This window comes from Buteo buteo, chromosome 9 (assembly GCF_964188355.1).
Source record: "Buteo buteo chromosome 9, bButBut1.hap1.1, whole genome shotgun sequence".
NCBI lineage: Eukaryota > Metazoa > Chordata > Aves > Accipitriformes > Accipitridae > Buteo > Buteo buteo.
The window spans coordinates 7,413,289-7,434,192 of record NC_134179.1 but is presented as its reverse complement, the minus strand read 5'-3'; the positions used below and the strand labels follow the sequence as shown (position 1 = coordinate 7,434,192).

General features: G+C 61.5%; 3 protein-coding genes across 9 annotated transcripts in view; 2 read left to right on the top strand and 1 right to left on the bottom strand.

The window, feature by feature from the left end:
• The window catches only part of SIK3 (SIK family kinase 3), a 92,245-nt gene extending 89,643 nt beyond the window's left edge, over positions 1 to 2,602 (bottom strand). For both annotated transcript variants that reach the window (XM_075035168.1, XM_075035169.1), the window contains exon 1: positions 2,385 to 2,602. In XM_075035168.1, the coding sequence (XP_074891269.1) occupies positions 2,385 to 2,585 (201 nt within the window). In that variant the 5' untranslated portion in view covers positions 2,586 to 2,602. The remainder of the gene's footprint in view (positions 1 to 2,384) is intronic.
• Positions 2,603 to 3,176: 574 nt separating this feature from the next.
• PAFAH1B2 (platelet activating factor acetylhydrolase 1b catalytic subunit 2) lies at positions 3,177 to 11,895 on the top strand. Of its 3 annotated transcripts, XR_012651567.1 has the most exons (7): positions 3,177 to 3,255; positions 4,191 to 4,278; positions 4,949 to 5,038; positions 5,850 to 5,966; positions 6,920 to 7,042; positions 7,706 to 11,082; positions 11,632 to 11,895. XR_012651567.1 is itself a non-coding variant. In XM_075035165.1 (6 exons), exons 1-6 carry the CDS (start codon positions 3,227 to 3,229, stop codon positions 7,982 to 7,984), a joined length of 726 nt encoding a protein of 241 aa, XP_074891266.1. In that variant the 5' UTR covers positions 3,177 to 3,226; the 3' UTR covers positions 7,985 to 11,895. The 3 variants fall into 3 exon arrangements, 2 of the variants coding, with proteins under 2 accessions (XP_074891266.1, XP_074891268.1); XM_075035165.1 differs by having other exon boundaries at positions 7,706 to 11,895; XM_075035167.1 differs by lacking the exon at positions 3,177 to 3,255 and adding an exon at positions 3,696 to 3,926 and having other exon boundaries at positions 7,706 to 11,895.
• Positions 11,896 to 13,283: 1,388 nt separating this feature from the next.
• Positions 13,284 to 20,659, top strand: SIDT2 (SID1 transmembrane family member 2). Of its 4 annotated transcripts, XM_075035157.1 has the most exons (26): positions 13,284 to 13,800; positions 14,003 to 14,124; positions 14,223 to 14,384; positions 14,497 to 14,542; positions 14,640 to 14,741; positions 14,820 to 14,903; positions 15,099 to 15,210; positions 15,310 to 15,375; positions 15,489 to 15,582; positions 15,731 to 15,786; positions 16,266 to 16,337; positions 16,419 to 16,493; positions 17,275 to 17,396; positions 17,484 to 17,557; positions 17,644 to 17,710; positions 17,853 to 17,926; positions 18,039 to 18,162; positions 18,245 to 18,362; positions 18,441 to 18,577; positions 18,664 to 18,772; positions 18,865 to 18,941; positions 19,052 to 19,098; positions 19,408 to 19,513; positions 19,620 to 19,730; positions 19,809 to 19,922; positions 20,007 to 20,659. In XM_075035157.1, exons 1-26 carry the CDS (start codon positions 13,588 to 13,590, stop codon positions 20,067 to 20,069), a joined length of 2,547 nt encoding a protein of 848 aa, XP_074891258.1. In that variant the 5' UTR covers positions 13,284 to 13,587; the 3' UTR covers positions 20,070 to 20,659. The 4 variants fall into 4 exon arrangements, 3 of the variants coding, with proteins under 3 accessions (XP_074891258.1, XP_074891257.1, XP_074891260.1); XM_075035156.1 differs by having other exon boundaries at positions 16,266 to 16,493; XR_012651566.1 differs by lacking the exons at positions 19,809 to 19,922; positions 20,007 to 20,659 and having other exon boundaries at positions 16,266 to 16,493; positions 18,865 to 18,934.
• The last annotated feature ends 245 nt before the right edge of the window (positions 20,660 to 20,904 follow it).

Genomic DNA, 20,904 nt, shown 5'->3' with positions numbered 1-20,904 from the left:
GGTTGCGTTTCGTGATCAAAGAATTTGTTCAGATCACCCAATGGGACCACTTTTGCCAAGGCTTTCCTTTCTTTTAAGTCATTTCCACTAAGTTGAACTGTTAAAAGTACTACCATGATGCAAATGAGCTCTCGGTAGCGTTAGTTTGCATCCCCGCTGCCATTCAGAAAAGCCTTCCCATACAGGCTCACCCTTTCCAACGCGTTTTACACTGATACCTCCCCTCTAACCTCCTGAGTCCCAGAGCTCGAAGCAAGTAGCTCCTCTCCTCAAGTCAGTAGCCATGGCCCCATCAGTGAAGGAAAAGTACTGAAACAATAGTGCCCCGGGTTTGCAGGCAAAAAACCAATCCATTTGCTCGCACCCCTTGTCACAGGCTGGGATTTGAAAGGAAACCTGACCTCAGAGCTGAGAAAGCTTCCAGGTCAAGTTTCAGCTCCGAGCCATTCCAGCTCAGCCTTCCAGGCACCGAGCAGCACAGCCGAACAGATGGCAGTTGTTCCAGAACAGGTATTTCCCCGGCCTCAGAGAGTGCTCGGACTTCAGAGGGATTGCATCTCCTCCATGCAGCAGCACAGGAAGACGTGCAAGTGCACCAAACCCACCGCTGTAGTAACTCGCACACGCTCCACCTAGGCTCCATGGTGGAGGCAACTACTAAACCCACCATCCTCTCGGAAAAGAGCTTCCTAAAGCCAACAAACTACCCTCAGCCACCTCACGGCAGTAGAGATGAGCACCAACTGCTATTTAGCAAAGCAGGAGTTTTATCAAGCTTTGCATCTTCTTCCATCATCCATCAGCAAGGCGTAAAAGCCAGCCTTGGCCCCGCCAATGTTGAACAGGATTTCCAGACAAAGCGTGCCTGCGTTTTGCCATCCTTCAGAGACATCGACTATTCCCACACAGAAGACGGTCCCTCCGCCTCACTACCTTGCAAACCTCAGAGTTAGCACTGCTCAAAAGAAACCTGGGCTCAATGAGGGAGGCTGAAAACAGAAACGCAACTTCTAGCTGCAGGAGCGATCTCCGCTCAGGAAAATCGGTCTCCTGCGTCTGAAGCACCTGAACTTATCGCTCCTGCTTCTATCAGACAAGTTCAGCTTCCTAATGGGGAAACCAACAGTCAAGCCCAGCATGGAACCACAGCAGCTGAAGCGCAGCTTAAGCTGCAGCATCTAGCGCTTGAAGGCACAAGAACAGACGTCAGCTTATACAAGACAGGCAAATATAACCCGATTCTGAAAAGAACTGTCCGGAAGGCGTTAAGCAACCGACATTTACATAGCCCCTGACTTTAATTTCACTTAGTTATCTGGGCCAAAAAGCTGGAGTTTCAGCAGATGACTGTAACTTTGGATTTCTACCAGTGCTTCAATGGAACGCGACTCTCGTAACGTTCAGGAGGACAGCTAAAGCACACGGGCCGAAACCATGTTCATGGCCTCCATCAGCAGCGCATCTGAGGTGCTACTACGGTGGCCGAGGGCAGGGCAGCCACACGGGCGAGTGGGGCTTAGCCAGGGCTCGTCCCCGCTCCCCGCTGCCTTCCCATTCCCGCTTTTGCTTCTGTCCCAGTTTTCATCCTGCAACAGTTTCTGGAGAAGACTTCGGTATTATTGCCACCAGCAGCCTGTGCCGGCATATGCAGCAAGAAACCCCCCCCTCAGAAAGGACGGCATAACAGGCAAAATTATGACTGTGGCAGCGGTCCCTTTCTTCCTCACAGATCTTCCAAGGGTTCAGGGAGCAGGCGAGGCCACTGGCCCGGGAAGGCAGGACGTACCCGGGGATGCCAGTGCCCTAGAACCGGTCCCCGGGGCAGCCCCTTTCTCGCCTTATTCCTCGCGGTCTGCTGCGTGGCCCCCGGAGGCTGGGGGAGAATCGGTTGCCGAAAACCCTCCGCCCGCCCGACGGGGCCGGCGGTGTTGCCCTCTACGTCAGATGGCATCCCCGGGCTCACAAAGCAGCCGGTCGTTCCACCTCCATATTGAGCCGGGCGAGAGCAGAGCGACGGAGAGAGAGTTCGCGGCGGGCCCCGCCGGTGAGAACCGGGGGCTCCGGGAGGAGGTGGGGGGGACGCGACGGGCCGGCGGCCAGTCCCGCTCACCGCCCCGCCGGTGGCGACCGCGGCGAAGGCCCCGCTGACAGCTGCCCCGGCTCTGCCCCCGCTCGCCAGACCGGCGCTGACGCCACAAACGCCGTTTTCCGCGGCTGCTCAGCCGCCCCGGCGGGGCGGGCAGCGCTCTCCTCCGTCCCGGCGGCCCCAGACCGAGCCGCGGGGCCGGGGGCCCGGCCGGGGAGAGCCGCTGCCCCGGCGGCGGGACGGGAAGGGGAAGGGGAAGGCGGGAAGAGGCCGGCCCGCGGCCCGGCGGGCCCCTCACCTTGGCCCGGGTCACCAGGTGGGTGGCCAGCTTGACGACGGCGAAGTTGCCCTTGCCGATGGTCCGCTCGATCTCGTAGTAGCCGATGCGGGCGGGGCCGGGGGGCCGCGGGGGCGGCGGGGCCGGGGGCAGCCGCGGGGCCGGAGGGGGCCCCCCCGCTCCGCTCGCCGCCGCCGCCGCCGCTGCAGCCGCCGCCGCCATCTTGTTGCGAGGAGCAAACCCCCCCCCTCGGGGCTGCGGCACCGCGTGAGCTCATCCGCGGGGGGGGCGGGGGGAGAGGGAGGAGGGCGGGCGGCTGCCACGGCAACCCCGGGGGGGGGAGGAGGAGGGGGCGGGGCCGTGACGCCAGCACCGCCCTGACGCGCCCGCGCGTCACCGCCCGCCGGCGGCTCCGCATTGGCGGCGGGGCGGGGCCGGGGCGGGGCCGGGCAGGGCGCCCCCGCGTGGAGGGCGGGAGGCGCCGGTAACACCGGGGAGCGAACGAGCCCCTCCCCTCCCCTCCCGTCCCGTCCCCCCCTCCCCGCCCCGAGGTTGGCGGGGGACGGGACGGCCCCAAAGACCACGCCTCGCCTCGCCTCGCGACGGTGGAATGACGGCCGCGGACGTCACGGCCGGGAGGATGACGTCACGGCGAGGCCGCTGCGGCGGGGCGCCGCCTAGGGGCCAGGCCGGCCGGAGCGCCTGGGCGGAACTTCCGGCTGCGCGGCCGGAAGCGGAGCGGGGGGGAGGGGGGTGGGCGAACAGCGGTTGGCGGGCTGTCAGCGGCGGAAGCGGAAGCGGCGGCAGCGCAGGCGCGGTGGCAGCCGGGGCCGAGGGGAGGGAGGCGCCCGCCCGAGAGCGCCATGGAGTCGCGGGGGGAGCCGCAGCCGCCGTGAGTGTCTGGGGCGAAGAGGGGGCGCCGGGACCGGCACCGGGCAAGGAAAGCGGCCCGGCCGCACTGGGGGCGGAGCGGGGAGGCCTGGGCCGCGCCCCGCGGTGGGGCTGGAGCAGGGCTCCGGAGCTGGGCTGGGCCGGGCTGGGCCGGCGGCTGAGGGGGGGCGGGAGGAGGGAGCCGGGTCGCCTCCCCCAGCGGGAAGAGACCGCCCGTAGCGGCGGGGAGGAGGAGGAGCCCCCTCCGGCAGAGCGGGGGCGGCGGCGGGAAGCCGTCTTTATAAACTCGGCCCCGCCATGATTGGCACCTGGGCGCTGGCGCTGCCTCCCAACCTGCGGTTCCCGCCGAGGAGGAGCTGGGCCCCGGCCTCCCCCCCCCCCTCCCCCCCGCCCCTCCTCGTTCAGCCCAGGGCCGGCACGGACCAGCTTCGGGAGGAAGGGCCGGATCTGGGGCTTGCCCGGGGCCGTAGCCGGAGGCGTCAGCCCCCGTCCTCTTCCTGGTGTAGATCCTTCGGGATCGAGGCCGGCGCGATGCGCTCTCCCCCGGAGCCAGCTAATCCTGCTGAACTGCGGAGCTCAGTGGCCGTAAGCTGGGAATCTCGATACTAAGAGGAGCTAATCCTCCGGCCGTGAGCTGTTAGGATCACACCGGCAAAGCTCTGCATAGCAGAGGTGCGCTTTTGCAGGGCATCCTTGGAAATGAGCTTTTTCCGTGGGTTTTTATGGTATGTCGTGCTCACCTGCCTCCACTGCCTAGTCGGTAGAAGGCTGTGGAGCGGGGCTGGCTTGGAGGAAAACGCGTTCTGTCGTTGGCCAGAAGTCACCGCACGTAGGAACGGGCGTCAGTTGTCCATGGGGAATGCCGGGAAGTGCAGCGGTCCCCAGCCAACCAGCTAGGCTGCTGCGAGGAGCTCATCTGACACGTTCTCTCCGCAGGAACAGAATGAGCCAGGGGGACACCAACCCGGCAGCAGTGCCGCATGCCGCTGAAGATATTCAGGGAGATGACAGGTGGATGTCACAGGTAAGGCTTCTTGGCTGGGGGGGGAGGGTCTGATGGGCAAGTGCTGACCCTGAGGGTCACGCATTACAAGACGTGTTTGTCTTGTAATGATGAATCAAGGTGAAAAGCAGCTTCGTTGCATGACCTGAAAGCTGTCCTGCAAAACCGTTTCAGAAAATACCCCCGTCAGCCCCTTAGCAGGCAGAAATCGCCAACCCCTTTGTCAGACGGAGCGTGGAGCAGCGCTTTCCAGCATGTCGCTGCACCAGGGAGTGGCGAAGCTAAAACTAGCAGTGGCTAAGTGCCTGGTGTGCCCATCCCTTGCTGCAATGCTTCCTCCTAGGCTGGGAGAAATAGCCAGAGAACACTCGCTGCAGCAACTAACCATTCATTTCTCTCTTTGGTAGTCGCTGAATCTAACGGGCGTCTGACAGGCTCATGGCTGACGTGTGTGTAGTGCGTAGAGTAGACGCGATGCTGGTCCTGCCGGAACCGAGGCTGTTGTGGGGGTTGGGGTAGTTGGGAGGAGCATCCAGGGGTTGACGGCTTAACACAGAGAAGGGTGTTGGAAGGAACGGCACGGTTCGGCAGCAGGGGAAACCGGCCAGGCAACCATCTCTTTCCATCCTGCAGCAGCCATGCCAACGAGGAACTGTCAGGTGGAGCTTACCTTACTGCTTTCTTTCACCAGCACAATAGGTTTGTCTTGGACTGCAAAGACAAGGAGCCCGATGTGCTCTTCGTGGGTGACTCCATGGTGCAGTTACTACAGCAGTATGAGGTAACGTTAAAGAAAGGAGGATGGTGGGGTTATAGGGATTAGATTGGTTCTTTCCCAAACTGGGTAACTGATAGTGACGTGTAACACCGACAATTTCTGCTGTTCCAATTTTTCTGCCATCCCTTCTGGTTTATTCTGCCCCACTTCCTTAACTTCCCAGTGCTTGTACAAAGCCTTGCCAAGCTACACGCAGTCTTTCTCTGAAGCTGTTACTGACCGCCTCCTGATTTCCAAACCCCCTTCAACATCTCTGTGGGTGTACCTTGCGTGGGCAGAACACATTTAACCCCTTAGCACCTGGGGTGCTACAGGCATCAGCACGCTGGCTTTTCTCTAAAACTCCATTGGAGTAAAGCAGTGTTCGGCTGCTCTGCCGCGGTGGTGACAGAGCAGCTTTATTCTGCAAGAGCTGCTTCCATTTTTTCTAGTTTTGTTCCCTGTTGATGAAAAGGATTCCTTCAGGTCATAGACACTTTCTTCAGCTGCCCTGTACTTAGGGAAGCTAGGGACATGGTGCTCTGCAACAGATCCAGCAGTCTCTGTGTCTCTGAGGAGTTGGGCAAATAGCTGCTTGAGGGAACTTCCCCTTCCTTTGTGACGGGACTGAGTGCTTGAACATCAGCAGCTCCATCTCTTCAGGACCTCCGAGTAAAGCCCAGTCCTGTGTTTAAATGCCCTTTATGGAAGGGAGTTTTTGGAGGAAGTCTTCTGGCTACTTTTAGCGTCCTTGAAGACACTGCTTTTCTGTGTAGTATCTTTCATTCACCACCAGGATGCTGCTCTGAAATAGCAAATTGATTTCTGATTGCAGATATGGCGAGAGCTCTTCTCACCCCTTCATGCACTGAATTTTGGGATTGGCGGAGACACCACAGGACATGTTCTATGGAGACTGAAGAACGGTGAACTGGAGAACATTAAACCGAAGGTATAAGCAGAAAACCAAATCTGGCAGTCCTGTGTTGACTTAGAGGAGACTTCAGCGCTCAAGCGCTGCAGAACTGAGTGAGCCGTTACTGTTAGAGCTTTTTGTTTGAGCAGCCGTTGGTTGAGTGTGCGTCAGGTGTAGAAATGCGTGTGGCTGACCCAAAAGTGTTTGGGAACAGAGCTGCACGTCTCCTAGATGGGCTTTATGCTGCTGAATGTGCACATCGGAGGACGTCATCAGTAAACAGAGGCGACCTCCCAGTCCTAGCAAAAACATCAATCTGGCCTACGATTTACCGTAGCTTGGAGTTGCAGTCTGTCCCTCAGGCCCAAGCTGTGTTCTCGGCCTCTAGAAGGGAATGGGGAAGTATTTGATAAGCGGTAGCAAAGGTTTTCAGGACGTGTGGTGAGGAGCAGCTTCCCAGCCTGCACCTACAGTTGCAGCCCAATTGCGAGTGGCTGTACTGAAAGCGGCGGACAGCGCACCAAGTTGCTGTTACGCCACGCGTACCCCAGGGAGGGAGGCAGCGGAGCTCGTACTCAAGCTTACAATCTTTTCAAGCAAAAAGTGGAGCTGTACCATTGTCCCTGCCCTGAAGGAGCTTACACTATACTGTATAACTCTTATCTTACCCTCTTTTTGACCAGTATAGGCTCCTGCAGGTACATTGGCCAAGATGGGGTGGGCTCAGGCGTCTCTTAGGCTGTCCAGAAAAGTTTCCGTAGTGGCAGTTCTTCATCAGTCCTGAGGGCCAAAGCAGAAGCTCGTAAGGCACTCTGCAGAAATCAGCACAACTGACAGCTGAAGACCTCTTGCAGTCTTGAGTTTAGCCTTAAGCCTGACTATTCACGTAGCTTGCTGGTCGCAGGTGATGTGTACAGAGGGTTTTCAGGGTCAGCAAGCCTATTACAACTTGTTGTAACAAAGTTGTCAATATTTTTTTCTCCTTGTAGGTCATTGTTGTTTGGGTTGGAACAAATAATCATGAAAACACAGCAGAAGAAGTAGCAGGTGGCATTGAGGCGATTGTGCGCCTGATAAACAGCCAGCAGCCACAGGCCAAAGTTATTGTACTGGTATGTTTCTTGGAGCACTGGGAAAACCAAGTGGTCGGAGGAAGCCCCATGTTCTCTGTACCATGCCTCTGCGCTACTGGGAGTTACTGATCATTAGCAGGGAGGGCAGGTGCTTTATCTAGCTTCTGCTTTCTGCATGCCTCCCCTTGTTCACCTGGCTTTGTAAAAGTCATCCTTTCAGCCCCTCCAGAGGCAGCTGTGATCGTTCCCATTAGCGGCATTGCTGTCCCACTTAGAAACGGCATGGAAGAAGTCCTATGAGGGGAACATAGGTGCCCAGATCAGAGCCAGCACTGGAAATCCTAGTTGGTTTCCTTGCCTCGGCAGCTTAGCTGGTGCCTCTCTTGTTGAGAAGCTGGGTGATGGCATTCAGTACGGTGCTGAAAGCGCACAGAAAGAGCAGAAAGTGATACATTTTAAAAAAAAAAAAAAAAAAAGAGACAAAAGAAAGCGGGTGCCTTGCCAGCTGTGCTTACAGCTCATCTGGCACCTTCAGTTGCATTTCAGATTAGGTCTGAACAGACAAAGTCTGATTCAAGGGATGAGCTCCCCTTGACACAGACGTCTAAGTCTTGAAAGGCCGCCTGAATTGGAAGGGAAGGCAGGCATTATTAGGCCATTGCAGTCATATGAAGCTCTTTTTTTGCCTCCTTCTTATGCCAGGGCCTGCTACCTCGTGGAGAGAAGCCAAACCCGCTGCGGCAGAAGAATGCCAAGGTGAACCATCTGCTAAAAGCCTCGCTCCCCAAACTGCCCAATGTCCAGCTTCTGGATGTGGACGTCGGCTTCGTGCACTCGGACGGCACCATCTCGTACCACGATATGTTTGATTTCCTGCACCTGACAGGAGGGGGCTATGCAAAGATCTGCAAACCCCTCCATGAACTGATCATGCAGCTGCTGGAGGAGACCCCCGAGGAGAAACGAGCTGCCCTGGCCTGAGTAGCTGATGTCAGCGTTAACAGCATCATCCAGCCCATCAGATCAGTTCTGTCACTGGCACTACAGAGTCCTTCTTTCTTAAAGCACTTTCCATTGTAGAATGTTACCGGATGTTCGTACCTAGTGTTTTGAGGGGGAAGGCTAATGTTTAACTGGTCTTGTACATATGAGGGCCGGCTTGGTTGGTTTTATTGCAGGAGGAAATTAGCTGAAGAAGAGTTTTACTTTTAAATCATTCCTCATTTAAACCGAGAACAGGACTGTCACTCTGTGCCCCTCTCATGTCTTGTTGCTCTGTGGTTGTCCTAGAACCCTCGTAGCCTGTCTCTGACAGCCCGCGCACACCCCCTGCCTCACTGGTCCTGGCTGTAGGGATTGTGCTCTGTGTATTAGCCTGTGAACAAGAATCACATTCCACTTGCAAAAGCCAGAACAGATGCATTTTTCCAAACTCGGTCCCACCATTGAAAGTTTTGGGGATTGTTTCTTTCTTTTGGGGGGGGGGGGTTAAGTGACACGTGTTGCTTTCTCACTCCTTCTTTCTGAAGCAGCATGAAACTGGAATTCAGAAATGTAAAGAAACAAACGGTTAACCGAACTGCTGTACCACTCCCAGGTGCTGATTCTTGTGCTTCTTTCACCATGCCTGATAGCCGGGGCACCTTTCCTCCTCCCACATAGCTTTCCCCAGGGGCAGTCTCATTCTGGTGCTGCTGGCTGTCCTGTTCTCTGCTCCTGTCTGCGTGTCGTGTTGCTGGCTTTTAACAGTTGCTTGGTTTAGGATTTTAATTGCCCAGTAAATGCTACGCAAGGCAGTCACTTCCTTGCTAGTCTAGAACCAACGTTTCATTCCTCTGAGATGCCTGTGCCACAGGGCTCTTTGCGGTGCCGTTCATTGTTGGTTGTTTTGGGTTTATTTTTTTAAGTATGACTGTTACCTCCTTTTTTGTCTAAAGGAAGCCCATATGAATAGCCCCTGTCTGCAAGGCCTAAATCAGTCTGAAGCTTTACAGATTTCAAGGTGTATATTTCTTTATTGCTTCTGTTTTACGTGTATAAACATTTTATTCGAGCAACTATGGCCTCTTAGAGTAAAAAGTGAAGTCAAGGCATAGCTTTTCCTGCCCTGGACACTGCTCCTCGCCTCTAGCCAAGGGAGCCAGAGGGGCAGGTGCCCTCCTACTGGGGCTGCAACTAGGAGGGGGTTTGGTTTGGTTTTTTTTGTTACAAGGGCCGGTTGTAGTCTACTAACCATGGTAGGAAAACAGCCTTTCATTTAGAAGGAAAGGTTCTCTTGTTCAGAAAGAAACTGGTTTGGACCCAAAAGGCAGAGTGCTAGTTGAATAGATAACTCTACTTGCAAAGAAAACACTTCTAAAGAAAGTCTGTTCCTCCTCAGCTTACCTGCCGGAGTCAGAGCACGGCAGTGCTGTGCAGACCTCGCCGTGGTTCGCGCCCTGGTAGCTGGCCGAGAGCTGCCAGCGCAGCTCTCTGCCCTTCTTCCCACCTAAGTGGGCTCTGCAGTCAGGTGCGCTCATCCTGGCTGGTAAACCGGAAAGGAACGGATAGCTTCTTAGCGGGCACTTCATACCGTGTTCTGAACAAGGGGTGTTTAGGTGTCGGGGCTGCTTGCTGTGCCCCGCTGCAACAAAGTACGTAGGTACTGTATATAGTCTGTTTGCCCTTTTTTATAATGAAGGGTGCTGGTGTTGAATGCAGTCTATAACCTAGCATTAAGGAATACTTTACTGTCCCCACTACGTTCCCTTCTTCCTGTAGACTTGATCGTAGCAGGATTTCTGCCTGGATTGCATGCATAGTGTGTGTTTTGTTTCCAGTATATGTGATCTACACACAGATGAAGGAAAGATGAAGCGTTCCGCTTGCCAGGATCAGAAGTAGGAAGTTTTGGAGTGCCATGGTAGAGGAGGGAGTATGGTCCTGCCCCCACGAACCTGACTAGGGACACACTGCTCCCTGAGGCTTGCTCTGGAGCTCTGCTGCCTTGCAGGATGGGCTTTAAGGGAGAGTTGCTCGTGCTGCCGATAAGATGCTGGCTGGAGAAGCTGGGGCAAGGGAGAGTGGGAAAATCAAGTGTTACAAATACGTTGCAGTGGAGGATTCCTGGGGAAAGGGCTTCTCCCACCCCCTAGGCACCCCTTAGGGAGATGGGATAGAACATGTTCCACTCCCTCTGACCTTTTCGGGTTTCTGGGCTTGTGTGAAAAGGCAGTGTGCTAGTTTAATCTACGCATCATCCCTGCTTCCCTCCCTGCTGTCGCTGCGTTTGGCTCAAGAGATGCTAACCAGGAATGTACTCTCCAGAAAAAAGCTCTGCCTTCTCAACTCAGTGGCCGAGGCTGTGCTTAGCTGTGAGTCAGCCCCTCTTGGCGGGGTGCCGAGCGGACCGAGAGGTTTGGCAGGCTCCCGAGCCTTTGGCAGCGTGACTCGGGCCAGCTCTGCTTAGGCTTGGCTTGCTGAGGTGCTGTGCTCTATGCTCGGTTCAGTGCTCATGGCCCTCCTCTGCTCCCCTAACCCCCTTGGGGACTGCTGGCACTGCGTAATGAAAGCAAGGATGGCTTCCCCTCCACTCAGACTTTGCTCTGCTCGTCGCTGCCTAGTAAGAAGCTGCCCCACTCACAGCTGCGAGGTTTTGGGGTTCTCCCTCCTCGCTGATTTCGTACTAAAAACCAAGCGCCTCATCACAGGAGACATGAGTAGAAACGCTTCAGTGCCGGCTCTGGGTGACCAGTGCCCCCGGGGTTGGGGCTGGGCTCCCCCTGGCTGGCCACCGGGAACCATGTCGTTGTTAAAGGGTTGGCTGGAAAGGAGCCGGCCCTGTGAGGCTTCTCCCATCAACAACCCGGCCGCATTTGACAGCTCTGTGCCGAAGCCAGCCATCTTCTCTGTGTGAGCGTTGCCAGTTGCAGGTTTATCGCAGCAGAGAGAAAAAACAAAAGATGTGAAAGGACAGAAAGAGTCTTTGGTGACTTGCCGGGGGGACAGGAGGACGACTGCAGGATGGAACCTGCGAGGAGGAAAGCCTGTACCGTGCGTGAAAAGAGGCCGTGCCCTCCCTCTGCACCGCTTGCCCGCAGGTACTGCCCTCTAACCGCTCACCGCCCCGAACCTTCCTTCCCCGGGACAAAAAAAATTGTCATTCTGCTTTGGCAAAAATGCATCGGCTGGTAGAGCTCACTCTGTTAGTGCATATTTCGATATAAATGTCAATGTTTCACCCCACCGTGTTGCAGCGTGTGTGTGTGTGTGTGTGTGCCTAGGCACCCGCGTCTTGCCTTTCTTCCCTCTCTGTGTCGATGACTCGTTCTGTTTGGTGTCTGAGGGGACCGGGGAGGTGCTGCCCCGCACGGAGCTGCCAAACCATCCTCCCCCTGGCTGCACTCACAGCGTTCCCTCCCTAGGGGGGCTTGGGAGTCATGCTCTGCTGGCTCCTCGCTTACTCTGTTCTTTTCCCAGCTTGGCTGGGGGGCTTTTCTTTGTTTGTTTTTCCTCTCCTTGCACTGTGCGGAGCTCAGGTCCCGTACCCAAAGCTGTAAGCAAGGTTCTGTGGGTGAAGGTAACTGGTACTTTGGCCCTTGACGGGATGTTGGCTTGTCTTTGATGACGCAGCGATTTCTCTTTAATAGCCCTGACATGAGCAGGGAATGCACATCACCACGCAATCCAGCTTACAGTCATCCCAGCAGAAGCTTGACTCGAGTTTGAGCAGCAGCTTAGGAGTCGGTTGGAGTTCTGCTTCCAGCTCCTGCATGGGTGTCCGTCTGTCCCCGAGCAAGTCATTCCATCTGCTGTCAGCGTCACCACCCGTAACCTGGAAACAACACGCAGACTGTCCAAAAAGTGCTTTGGGATCCTCACCGAGAGGACCTATAGAAATAAAGTGCACAATAGCAGCAGTGCTCGTCTCTTTACGTTTGTCCCACAGAGAGCAGAGGGAAACCGGCGGCAGGGCGCTGGGTATCACTTTGAGCCTAGAAAATGGCTTTCTGCGGCATTACGTGGGGCTGAGCTGTTTCGGCAGAGCAATTGAAACCCGGAAACCCCATCACAGGCACGTAAAGCGTGACATGTGCAGCCATGGAGCCTGTGGAGAGGGGGACCTATATGTGGGAAGCTCAGCAGCAGCTGGGATGGGGGGTCTTTGCAGAAGATGCGTGATAAAACACAGCGTGGCATCGCTCCCACTTCCGCAGTGGAAAAACTTCAAATTACCTTGAATTACTGCAACCCCTGGTGGCGGAGGGTGCCGCAAAGGCGAGGGGAGGCTGGGGGACCCCCTGCACAGAAAGGCAGAGGGGAGGGCAGGAAGGGGAGAGGCACCCATGCAGTCGTGGTGCCTCGCCTGGCAATGAACTTTGCCGTGCCCCCACGCTTGAGGACATTGGTGGCCAGCCGGCTGGGCGAGTGGCTGGAGCGGGGGGCGGCCAGAGAGTCGCTCGGCATCACTGGTGCAGGACCTCGGCCAGGAAGGAGTTCTTGAGCTGGGGCTGGTTACGGCTCCTGCGTCACGTGCCTTGCCATTACTACAGCAGCTCGTCTATCCGGACCAGGTGGCTGCAGCGAGCCATCCGAGCCCACTTCTGGGAGCCGGGGGGTCGGCAGCATCCCCGCGGCACCCGTTGGTGCCGGGGCCAGCTCGGGTCGCCGGCGGGGGCAGTTGGTGGCGGGTAGTTGCTGCCACGTGCCGGAGCACGAGAACGCTGTGAACGAGGCCGCCGGCAGCAGTCGACGCCTCCCGCCGCTGCCGGCTGCAGGGGCGAACGCAGCGCTGGGGCTGGGGGGACCTCGCTCGCTCCCGGCCCCCTCCCCAAGCCGGGGGCTCGGCAGGCGGGATGGGTCCTTATCCCATCCGAGGGACTCCGGCAGCCTCTGTGTGACCTGAGGGGCTGCTCGGGGTGGAGGGCGGCTGTCCCTGCGGGGTGGGGGCTCCCCTGTGGGACAGGCCTTCCTCTGTGGGGCCCTGTCGAGGGCAGGGGCTCCCCTGTGGGACAGGGCTTCCCCTGTGGGGTCCTATATAGGGCAGGGGCTCCCCTATGTGACAGGGCTTCCCCTACGGAGTCCTATAGGGGGCAGGGGCTCCCCTATGGAGCAGGGGCTTCCCCTGTGGGGTCCCCCTGGGGCAGCGGTGCCCCACGGAGCGGGGGTTCCCCGGCGGGACACTGCTGCTGCTATCGAGGGGCCCGCTCCCCCCACCCCGGGCAAGGGGACGCCCGGGCGCCGCCCGCCGCCGCGTCACTTCCCCGGCCTGGCCCTTTAACGTGTGACGGTGCGTGACGTCACCGCCGGCCCGTGTTTACAGCTGCCTGCGGACCGGGGAGATAGAAAGTACCGACAGCAGGCAGCGGCGGCACCGCCGGGATCCAGGACCGGGCAGCGGCGGCACCGCCGGGATCCAGGACCGGGGGCACCGGCACCGACACCGACACCGACACCGGGGCTCGCCATGGGGCGGGGTGCCCGGGCGCGACCCGGCTGACCGACCCGTCCCGTCCCGTCCCGTCCCGTCCCGCCCCGGCGGACCTTGGCCGGCCCGGCAGGGGAACGGCGCGGCACGGCACGGCACGGCCGGGGATGCTGGCGGGATGCCGGGCACCGGGGCGGCCCGGGTGCTGCCGACGTGGGTGCTGCCGGCGTGGGTGCTGCTGGCCCTGCCGCCCAGCCTGGCCCAGCCCCAGCCCAGCGGGCGCCGGTGGGTGATGGAGAAGGAGGCCCGCTTCGACACCACCTACACCGACTGGGTGGGCGCCGACCTGATCAACATCTACGCCTTCAACCACAGCGTCCGGCGGAACCGGGTGAGCCGGCGGGGCGGCCGGAGAGGCCCGCCGCCTCCCTGGGCTCCCCGTCCCCTGGGGTCCCCCCGCAGCCAGGGCTTTGGGGCGGGCGGCGGGGACACGTCCTCCACCACGAGGGCCGAGCAAAGTCCGGCCGCCGGGGCCCAGCCCGCCGCGGCCGGTCCTGCCCCGCCAATGCCTCGCCTTCCCGCTCTCCCCGCAGACGGAGGGGGTGCGGGTGTCAGTGAACGTCCTCTCCGACCACAAGGATTTGCCCGTCCTCTTCGTGGTGAGGCAGAAGGAGGCCGTGGTCTCCTTCCAGGTGCCGCTCATCCTCCGGGGCCTGTGAGTACTGGGGAGGACCGGCGGGCGGGCAGGGGGGCCGGGGGGCCGGTGGGCACGGCACGGCATGGCACAGCTCGGCGGGCACTCTGCCTGCCCAGGTACCAGCGGAAGTACGCGTACCAGGAGGTGAGCCGCACGCTCTGCCAGCCCCAGACCAAGGCGGAGGTGGAGACCCAGCACTTCTACGTTGACGTCTCCACGCTCTCCCTCAACGCCTCCTACCAGCTGCGTGTCACCCGCGTGGAGAACTTCGTGCTGCGGTGAGGGGAGCCCTGCGCCCCAGTCCCCCTCCCTGCCCACTGCCTGCCAGGGCTGCCCGCCGGGACGGCGGGCTCCCCTCACCAACCATCATCTCGCCCGTGTTCTCTGCAGGACAAACGAAAGGTTCAGCTTCAACGCCACGGCCGCCCAGCCGCAGGTGAGGAGGAGCTGGCACGGCACAGCATGGGATGGGGTCTGTGCCTGGGGAAGAAAGTGTGGCCACCATGCCAGTGACGGGCTCTTCCCCTGCCCAGTATTTCAAGTACGAGTTCCCCGAGGGATTGGACTCGGTGATCGTGAAGGTGACCTCGGCCATGGCCTTCCCCTGCTCTGTCATTTCCATCCAGGACATCCTGGTAGGTTTGGGTGGCGGGGCCTCCCATCCAGGTGACACCTGATGCCCGACATGGCTGATGGCCCCTCTGCCCCCGCAGTGCCCCGTCTACGACTTGGACAACAACGTAGCCTTCATCGGGATGTACCAGACCATGACGAAGAAGGCAGCCATCACGGTGCAGGTGGGCGCCAGCCCACTCCCAGCCCTGGCCTGGCGCTGGCGGGTAGTGCCTGATAGCAGAGCTTGCAGAGGTTACCGCTCTGGCGCGGCCCCGAGCCCCACAGCGAGCCCTGGCTGCGTGGGGCGGTGTGGGAGACCCCCTGGTTGGGCTCTGCTGACCTCTGTCTCTCCCCCCTCCCTGGGACGGCCGCCGCAGAAGAAGGATTTCCCCAGCAACAGTTTCTATGTGGTGGTGGTGGTGAAGACGGAGGACGAGGCCTGTGGGGGGGCTCTGCCCTACTACCCCCTCTCCAAAAATGCCTCACCAGGTACGCTGGGGCGGGGAGGGTGCTGCAGGAAGCCGTGGGTCACAGGCTGGGGAGCAGCATCCGCAGAGGGCTGAGCTCCCGGCCCATGCCTTCTTCCAGATGAACCCGTGGATCAGCACAACCGGCAGAAGATGCTGGAGGTGACGGTGTCGCCTGCCATAACCTGTAAGCCTGGGAGGGGCCGGCTGGGGCTGGGGGGTGCTGGGCTCCACAGGGGGTCCCGCGGCAGCTCCCCAGGGGTGCCGCTCTCCCTGAGGGCTCGTCCCGGCTCTGCGCAGCGGAAGCCTATGTCAGCAGCATGCTCTTCTGCCTGGGCATCTTCCTCTCCTTCTACGTCCTCACGCTGCTCATCGCCTGCTGGGAGAGCTGCCGGTGAGTTCCTGGGCATCACTGCCCTGGCCACCCTGTCCCCTCCGGACACCCCATCCTGTCCCCAGCGCGGTGGGGGTCCTCGGGCGTGCTGTGGCCCCCCCACCCCAGCTGCTGGCACGGCGCTGCTTACAGCCGCTTCCCTCGGCAGGCAGCAGAAGAGGAAGGGGCTCCTGGCAGCCATGGACTCACCCAGCCTGGACACGGGTGAGGGACTGGAAGCTGCAGCCAGTGCCAGCGGCACACAGCGGGGGGGTGTCTGCCTGGGGGCTTCCTGGTTACTTTGCCCTCTCGAGGCTGTGGCAAAGCCCTTGGTTCTGCAAGAGATCCCCACTGTCCCCCTGAGCCCCACTTGTCCCCCAGTGCCCTAGGGGACAGTGCCCATCGGGACAAATCCCGATGTCGGGGGGACAGGGACGTCCTGGGGCTCGGGCTTGACGGCTCTGGGGCTGGCAGGGCTGCACTGGGGCTTGGGTGTCTCACCAACTCTGTCTCTTCCTTTCCACGTCTTTCTGGGGACTCCCAGCATCTCTACTGGGTAGGTGCTAGCCTCGGCTCTGTCCTCGCCTGTGAGCTCGCTCCCGTGCCTGCGCAGGCGCTGCTCTGTGCCAAACGGCTGGGCAGCCCCAGGCCAGGGGTGCCACGGGAGGCTGCCAGTGGCTGACAGAGACCCTTCCATCTTGCAGGGCATGCCCGCAGCATCCCTGACTCCTTCCTGGGCCGTGCTCCCTATGACAGCTACGGTTACGGCTCCTTCGGTGAGTGCCGCGCGCCATCCCTCGCGTCCCCGCCTGTCGGCGGGCGGCCGTGCCACCCACCCCATCTGGCCGTCCTTGCAGGGAACGGTTCCTCCGGCAGCACCGAGGGCGTCACGGACAGCATGGGCTCGGCAGAAGTCCCCTATGGCTACATGGGTGAGTCCCGGGGCAGCGGTGCGGTGGTTGGCATGGCCGCAGCCCTGCAGAGCCAGCATGCTTGGGCAGCGCCAAGCTGCCCCAACAGAGGTGCGCTGCCAGCAGCGTCCTAGCTTGGCCCCTCTCTGTCTCTTGGGAAGGGTCCCTGGGTTGCCAGCCCCTCCGTGCCAGCCCACAGCAAGGTCTCTATCAATGCCAGCAGGGCGGACACGTGCCAGGAGACCCCCACCCCAGGCCTCGGCCCCGATCCTGCTCCAATAACTCTCACTTTCCTTTGAAGGGCAGGAGCAGTTCAAGCGGCGCACGCCCTCCACCCCGATGAGGCCGCTGAGCATTGCCATGGGTAGATGCTGGTACCGGGCAGGGATGGGCCAATCAAGCCAAAATCTGCCCTGCCCCAAGCTGGCGCCCGGGGCGCTGAGCACCTCTGCGCCCTCCTCCCCCTGCTCAGAGTGGCCTGGCAGCCCCCTCCCGCGGGCAGAACAGCGCCCGAGGGGCTGCGGGGCAGGGGGAGGACATCGTCCTCCTGGCCCCCAGCTGTCCCCAGCCCGGCAGAGTCCTGGGGGTCAAGGGCGCGGGGTGATGCTCGCCCGCGCCGGTACAGCCGGTGCGTGTCTCTGGGGCAGCGCAGGGGTCCATGCGGAGCTGGAGCCCATCCCCGGCGTGAGTTGGCGAGGAGGCGGCTGAGCGGTTAATTGGGGGTGATTGGGGTCCTGCGGGGCGGGCGCTGAGGGAGGCTCGGCCAGGGTGGCCTCTGCTGATGGCCCCCGCTCGGCTGCAGGGGAGCGGTCGCTGGAGAACGTGGCCGGCCGGCCGCGCCTGGACTCGCTCAGCTCCGTTGAGGAGGACGACTACGACACGCTGGCCGACATCGACTACGACAAGAACGTCATCCGCACCAAGGTGCGTGTGCTGCCCCATGCCCCCCGCCCCCCCGCCGGCTGCTCCCCGCTGGCCAGGGCGAACCCCTCCACCTGCCTCTCCTTCCAGCAATACCTCTGTGTGGCCGACCTGGCCCGCAAGGACAAGCGGGTGCTGCGCAAGAAGTACCAGATCTACTTCTGGTGAGTGGGGGGCAGTGGGGCAGAGCCGTGTCCCAACCCAGGGCAGGCAGCGGGGGTACCCCTGACACCTGCCCTGCCTCTCCCAGGAACATCGCCACCATCGCTGTCTTCTATGCCCTCCCTGTTATCCAGCTCGTCATCACCTACCAGACGGTAAGCGGGGCCATGGCAGCACTTGGAGCTCCCAGGAGCCCGGGGGGCTGCGGTCCCCAGCCGCCACAGGGATGTCCCTGGGCGTCCACCCATGTTCCCAGGCCCCGCTGCCGCCGCTCTCACCATGCCCGCCCACGCGCAGGTGGTGAATGTCACCGGCAACCAGGACATCTGCTACTACAACTTTCTGTGCGCCCACCCGCTGGGGAACCTCAGGTTGGTTCGGGCGCGGGGGGGAAACGGTGGGTGGCTGGGGGTCAGTTGGGGTGGTGGGGCCCCAGGGATGGAGAGGGGTCCGCAGCACCCACATCCAGACTGTCCCCGGCAGCGCCTTCAACAACATCCTCAGCAACCTGGGCTACGTCCTGCTGGGCTTGCTCTTCCTGCTCATCATCCTGCAGCGGGAGATCAACTACAACCGGGCGCTCATGCGCAACGACGCCCACGCCCTGGTAAGGGGTGGGTGGCTTGCCTGGGGGGGTCTCAGCTGCCCAAGACCCCCCTGCTTCCCCTCCCTCCCCTCCCATCCCCCAGGAGTGCGGCATCCCCAAGCACTTCGGGCTCTTCTACGCCATGGGCACCGCCCTGATGATGGAGGGGCTGCTCAGCGCTTGCTACCACGTCTGCCCCAACTACACCAACTTCCAGTTCGGTGAGTGCCCCCACCTGGCCCCCCGCCACTGCCTGCGCCGGGGCCACCCTGCTCACCGCTGCCCCTCTTCCCCCGCAGACACCTCCTTCATGTACATGATTGCGGGGCTCTGCATGCTGAAGCTCTACCAGAAGCGTCACCCGGACATCAACGCCAGTGCCTACAGCGCCTACGCCTGCCTGGCCCTCGTCATCTTCTTCTCCGTCGTCGGCGTGGTGAGTACTGGGGGTGCTGGGGGGGGGGGGGGTGTCAGTCAGTCAGTCCCCCCACCCGCTGCCCGCCACCCCTGCTCGCCCTGCAGGTCTTCGGCAAGGGGAACACGGCCTTCTGGATCGTCTTCTCTGTCATCCACATCGTGGCCACCCTGCTGCTGAGCACCCAGCTCTACTACATGGGGCGCTGGAAGCTGGGTGAGGCAGGGGGGCACCGCCGCGAGCAGGGTGGGTGGGGGGGCAGCGCGGCGGACAACCCCCACCCGGCGCGACCTCTCCTCTCCCCGCAGACTCGGGCATCCTGCGTAGGATCTTGCACGTGCTGTACACGGACTGCGTCCGGCAGTGCAGCGGGCCCATGTACGTGGTGAGTGCTGGCACCACGGCTCGTGGCACCGGGGTCCCCGGCTCGGTGGAGACCTGGCCTGGCAGTGCTCCCCCCGCCCACCCCTCACAGCCCCCCCTCACCTTTTGCAGGATCGAATGGTGCTCTTGGTGATGGGAAACATCGTCAACTGGTCGCTGTAAGTGCGGTGCTGGGCACGCGCGAGACCCCACGCTGCTCCTCCCGGCCCAGCGCTCCCCGTCCCTGCTGCTGCTCCCGTGGCATGGCCCCCCCCAGCTGCGGCTGGGCTGAGGACAGCCAGCTCGTGACAGCCGTGAGCTGAGCGCAGCAGCTCTTCTCTGTAGCTGCGGCAGCCCAGTGTCCCCACGCACCGCCCGAGCTCCCAGGGGCTGCCGGCGTGCCTCGGGGATGGCGGGGCGCATGGGCATGACCCGGGGGGGACCCCCCTAGCCTATGCCGACCCCGTTGCCTGCCTCTGCCTCCCCAGCGCTGCCTACGGCCTCATCGTCCGCCCCAATGACTTCGCTTCCTACCTGCTGGCCATCGGCATCTGCAACCTTCTCCTCTACTTCGCCTTCTACATCATCATGAAGGTACAAGCTGGCTGCGCAGGAGCTGCCTGCCCGGTGGGGAGGGCTGGGCAGGGACGGGCACCCGTGCCAGATCCTGCCTGCACATCGACCCGCGCCTCTCCTGCAGCTCCGCAGTGGCGAGCGCATCAAGCTCATCCCCTTGCTCTGCATCGTCGGCACCTCAGTGGTCTGGGGCTTTGCCCTTTTCTTCTTCTTCCAGGGGCTCAGCACCTGGCAGGTAAGTGGGAGGGTGGCACGGTGGTGAGCCAGGGCGGCCACAGGCCAGTGCGGTGACAACTGGCTCTGTTCCTGACAGAAAACGCCGGCCGAGTCCCGGGAGCACAACCGCGACTGCATCCTGCTAGACTTCTTTGACGACCATGACATTTGGCACTTCCTCTCCTCCATTGCCATGTTCGGCTCCTTCCTGGTAGGTGCCGGCTGCCGCTGGCACGGCTGCCCGCTGCCCGCGACCACCCCGGCTCACTGCCGCCGTGCTCCCCTTGCTCCGCAGGTGCTGCTGACGCTGGACGATGACCTGGACTGCGTCCAGCGGGACAAGATCTATGTCTTCTAGGGGCCCGCAGCCGCCCGCTGCCCCAGCCCCGTGCCAAATGCCTGGCCGCAGCCCCCGGGGAGGGATGCCCGTGCTGCGGGTCCCGCCAGCCGCTCCGTCCCCCTCCCCGCGCAGCCCTGGGGTCCCGACGTGCCTCCTTCCCGTCGGCCGGGTGTCGTCCCCCCCCCCGGTGTTGCATGCCCGGCCACGGGCTCGTCGTAGCCAGAAGGGGGGCTGGGGGGTCCGCCAGGGCACCTTGTCTTCGGTGGCGAGTGACACTGGAAAAGGTGCTGCTGCTGCTCTGGGTCTGTGCACCCGCGGCGCAGGGGGGCCAGGGCGAGTGCTGTGCTAGCAGCCCCGTGGCCCCCCCAGGCATGTGGGTGGGGGGTCTCTCTTCAGTGCCTGAGTCGTATGGGTGGGAGGTGGGGAGGGGGTGTGTGTCCGGCGCGGTGGCTGGGGAGGCCCTGCTCGCGTCTCCCTCAGCATCCCCGGAGGGTGGGGTGGCCGCTGGGTGCCCCCCGTCACCGCTCCCCTCCAAGGCTGCCGCCTGCTCGCCACGCGTGGGTCTCCTGGGAAGGGACTCGCATTAAAGTGTCTGCACTTTGCCAGTGCCTGCCGCCTCCTGCCTGGGCAGCGGGAGCCCGGGGGGCAGTGGGGGTCCCCGGGGGGGCAGCGGGCTCTGCCCTGCCGGCCTGCCGCCGGATGTCGGCCACGCTTTGCTGCGGCGGCGGCGGCTTCTCCTTTCCACCAGGGCTTGGGGAGAGGGAAGATGGCACAGGGGCTGGGCAGGGCTGCTGCCGCCCTCCTGCCCCGCAGACCCCCTATGCTGCGGGGGGTGCGGCGGTGCCGGCGCGGC

Bases quoted from the DNA above. Each gene is read 5' to 3' on its own strand.
- PAFAH1B2 (XM_075035165.1), top strand. From the start codon at position 3,227: ATGGAGTCGCGGGGGGAGCCGCAGCCGCC. The intron at 4,279-4,948 runs GTAAGGCTTCTT...TTCTTTCACCAG, and splicing joins ATGACAGGTGGATGTCACAG to CACAATAGGTTTGTCTTGGA. The intron at 5,967-6,919 runs GTATAAGCAGAA...TTCTCCTTGTAG, and splicing joins TGGAGAACATTAAACCGAAG to GTCATTGTTGTTTGGGTTGG.
- SIDT2 (XM_075035156.1), top strand. From the start codon at position 13,588: ATGCCGGGCACCGGGGCGGCCCGGGTGCTGCCGACGTGGGTGCTGCCG. The intron at 14,543-14,639 runs GTGAGGAGGAGC...TCCCCTGCCCAG, and splicing joins CCACGGCCGCCCAGCCGCAG to TATTTCAAGTACGAGTTCCC. The intron at 17,927-18,038 runs GTTGGTTCGGGC...TGTCCCCGGCAG, and splicing joins CACCCGCTGGGGAACCTCAG to CGCCTTCAACAACATCCTCA.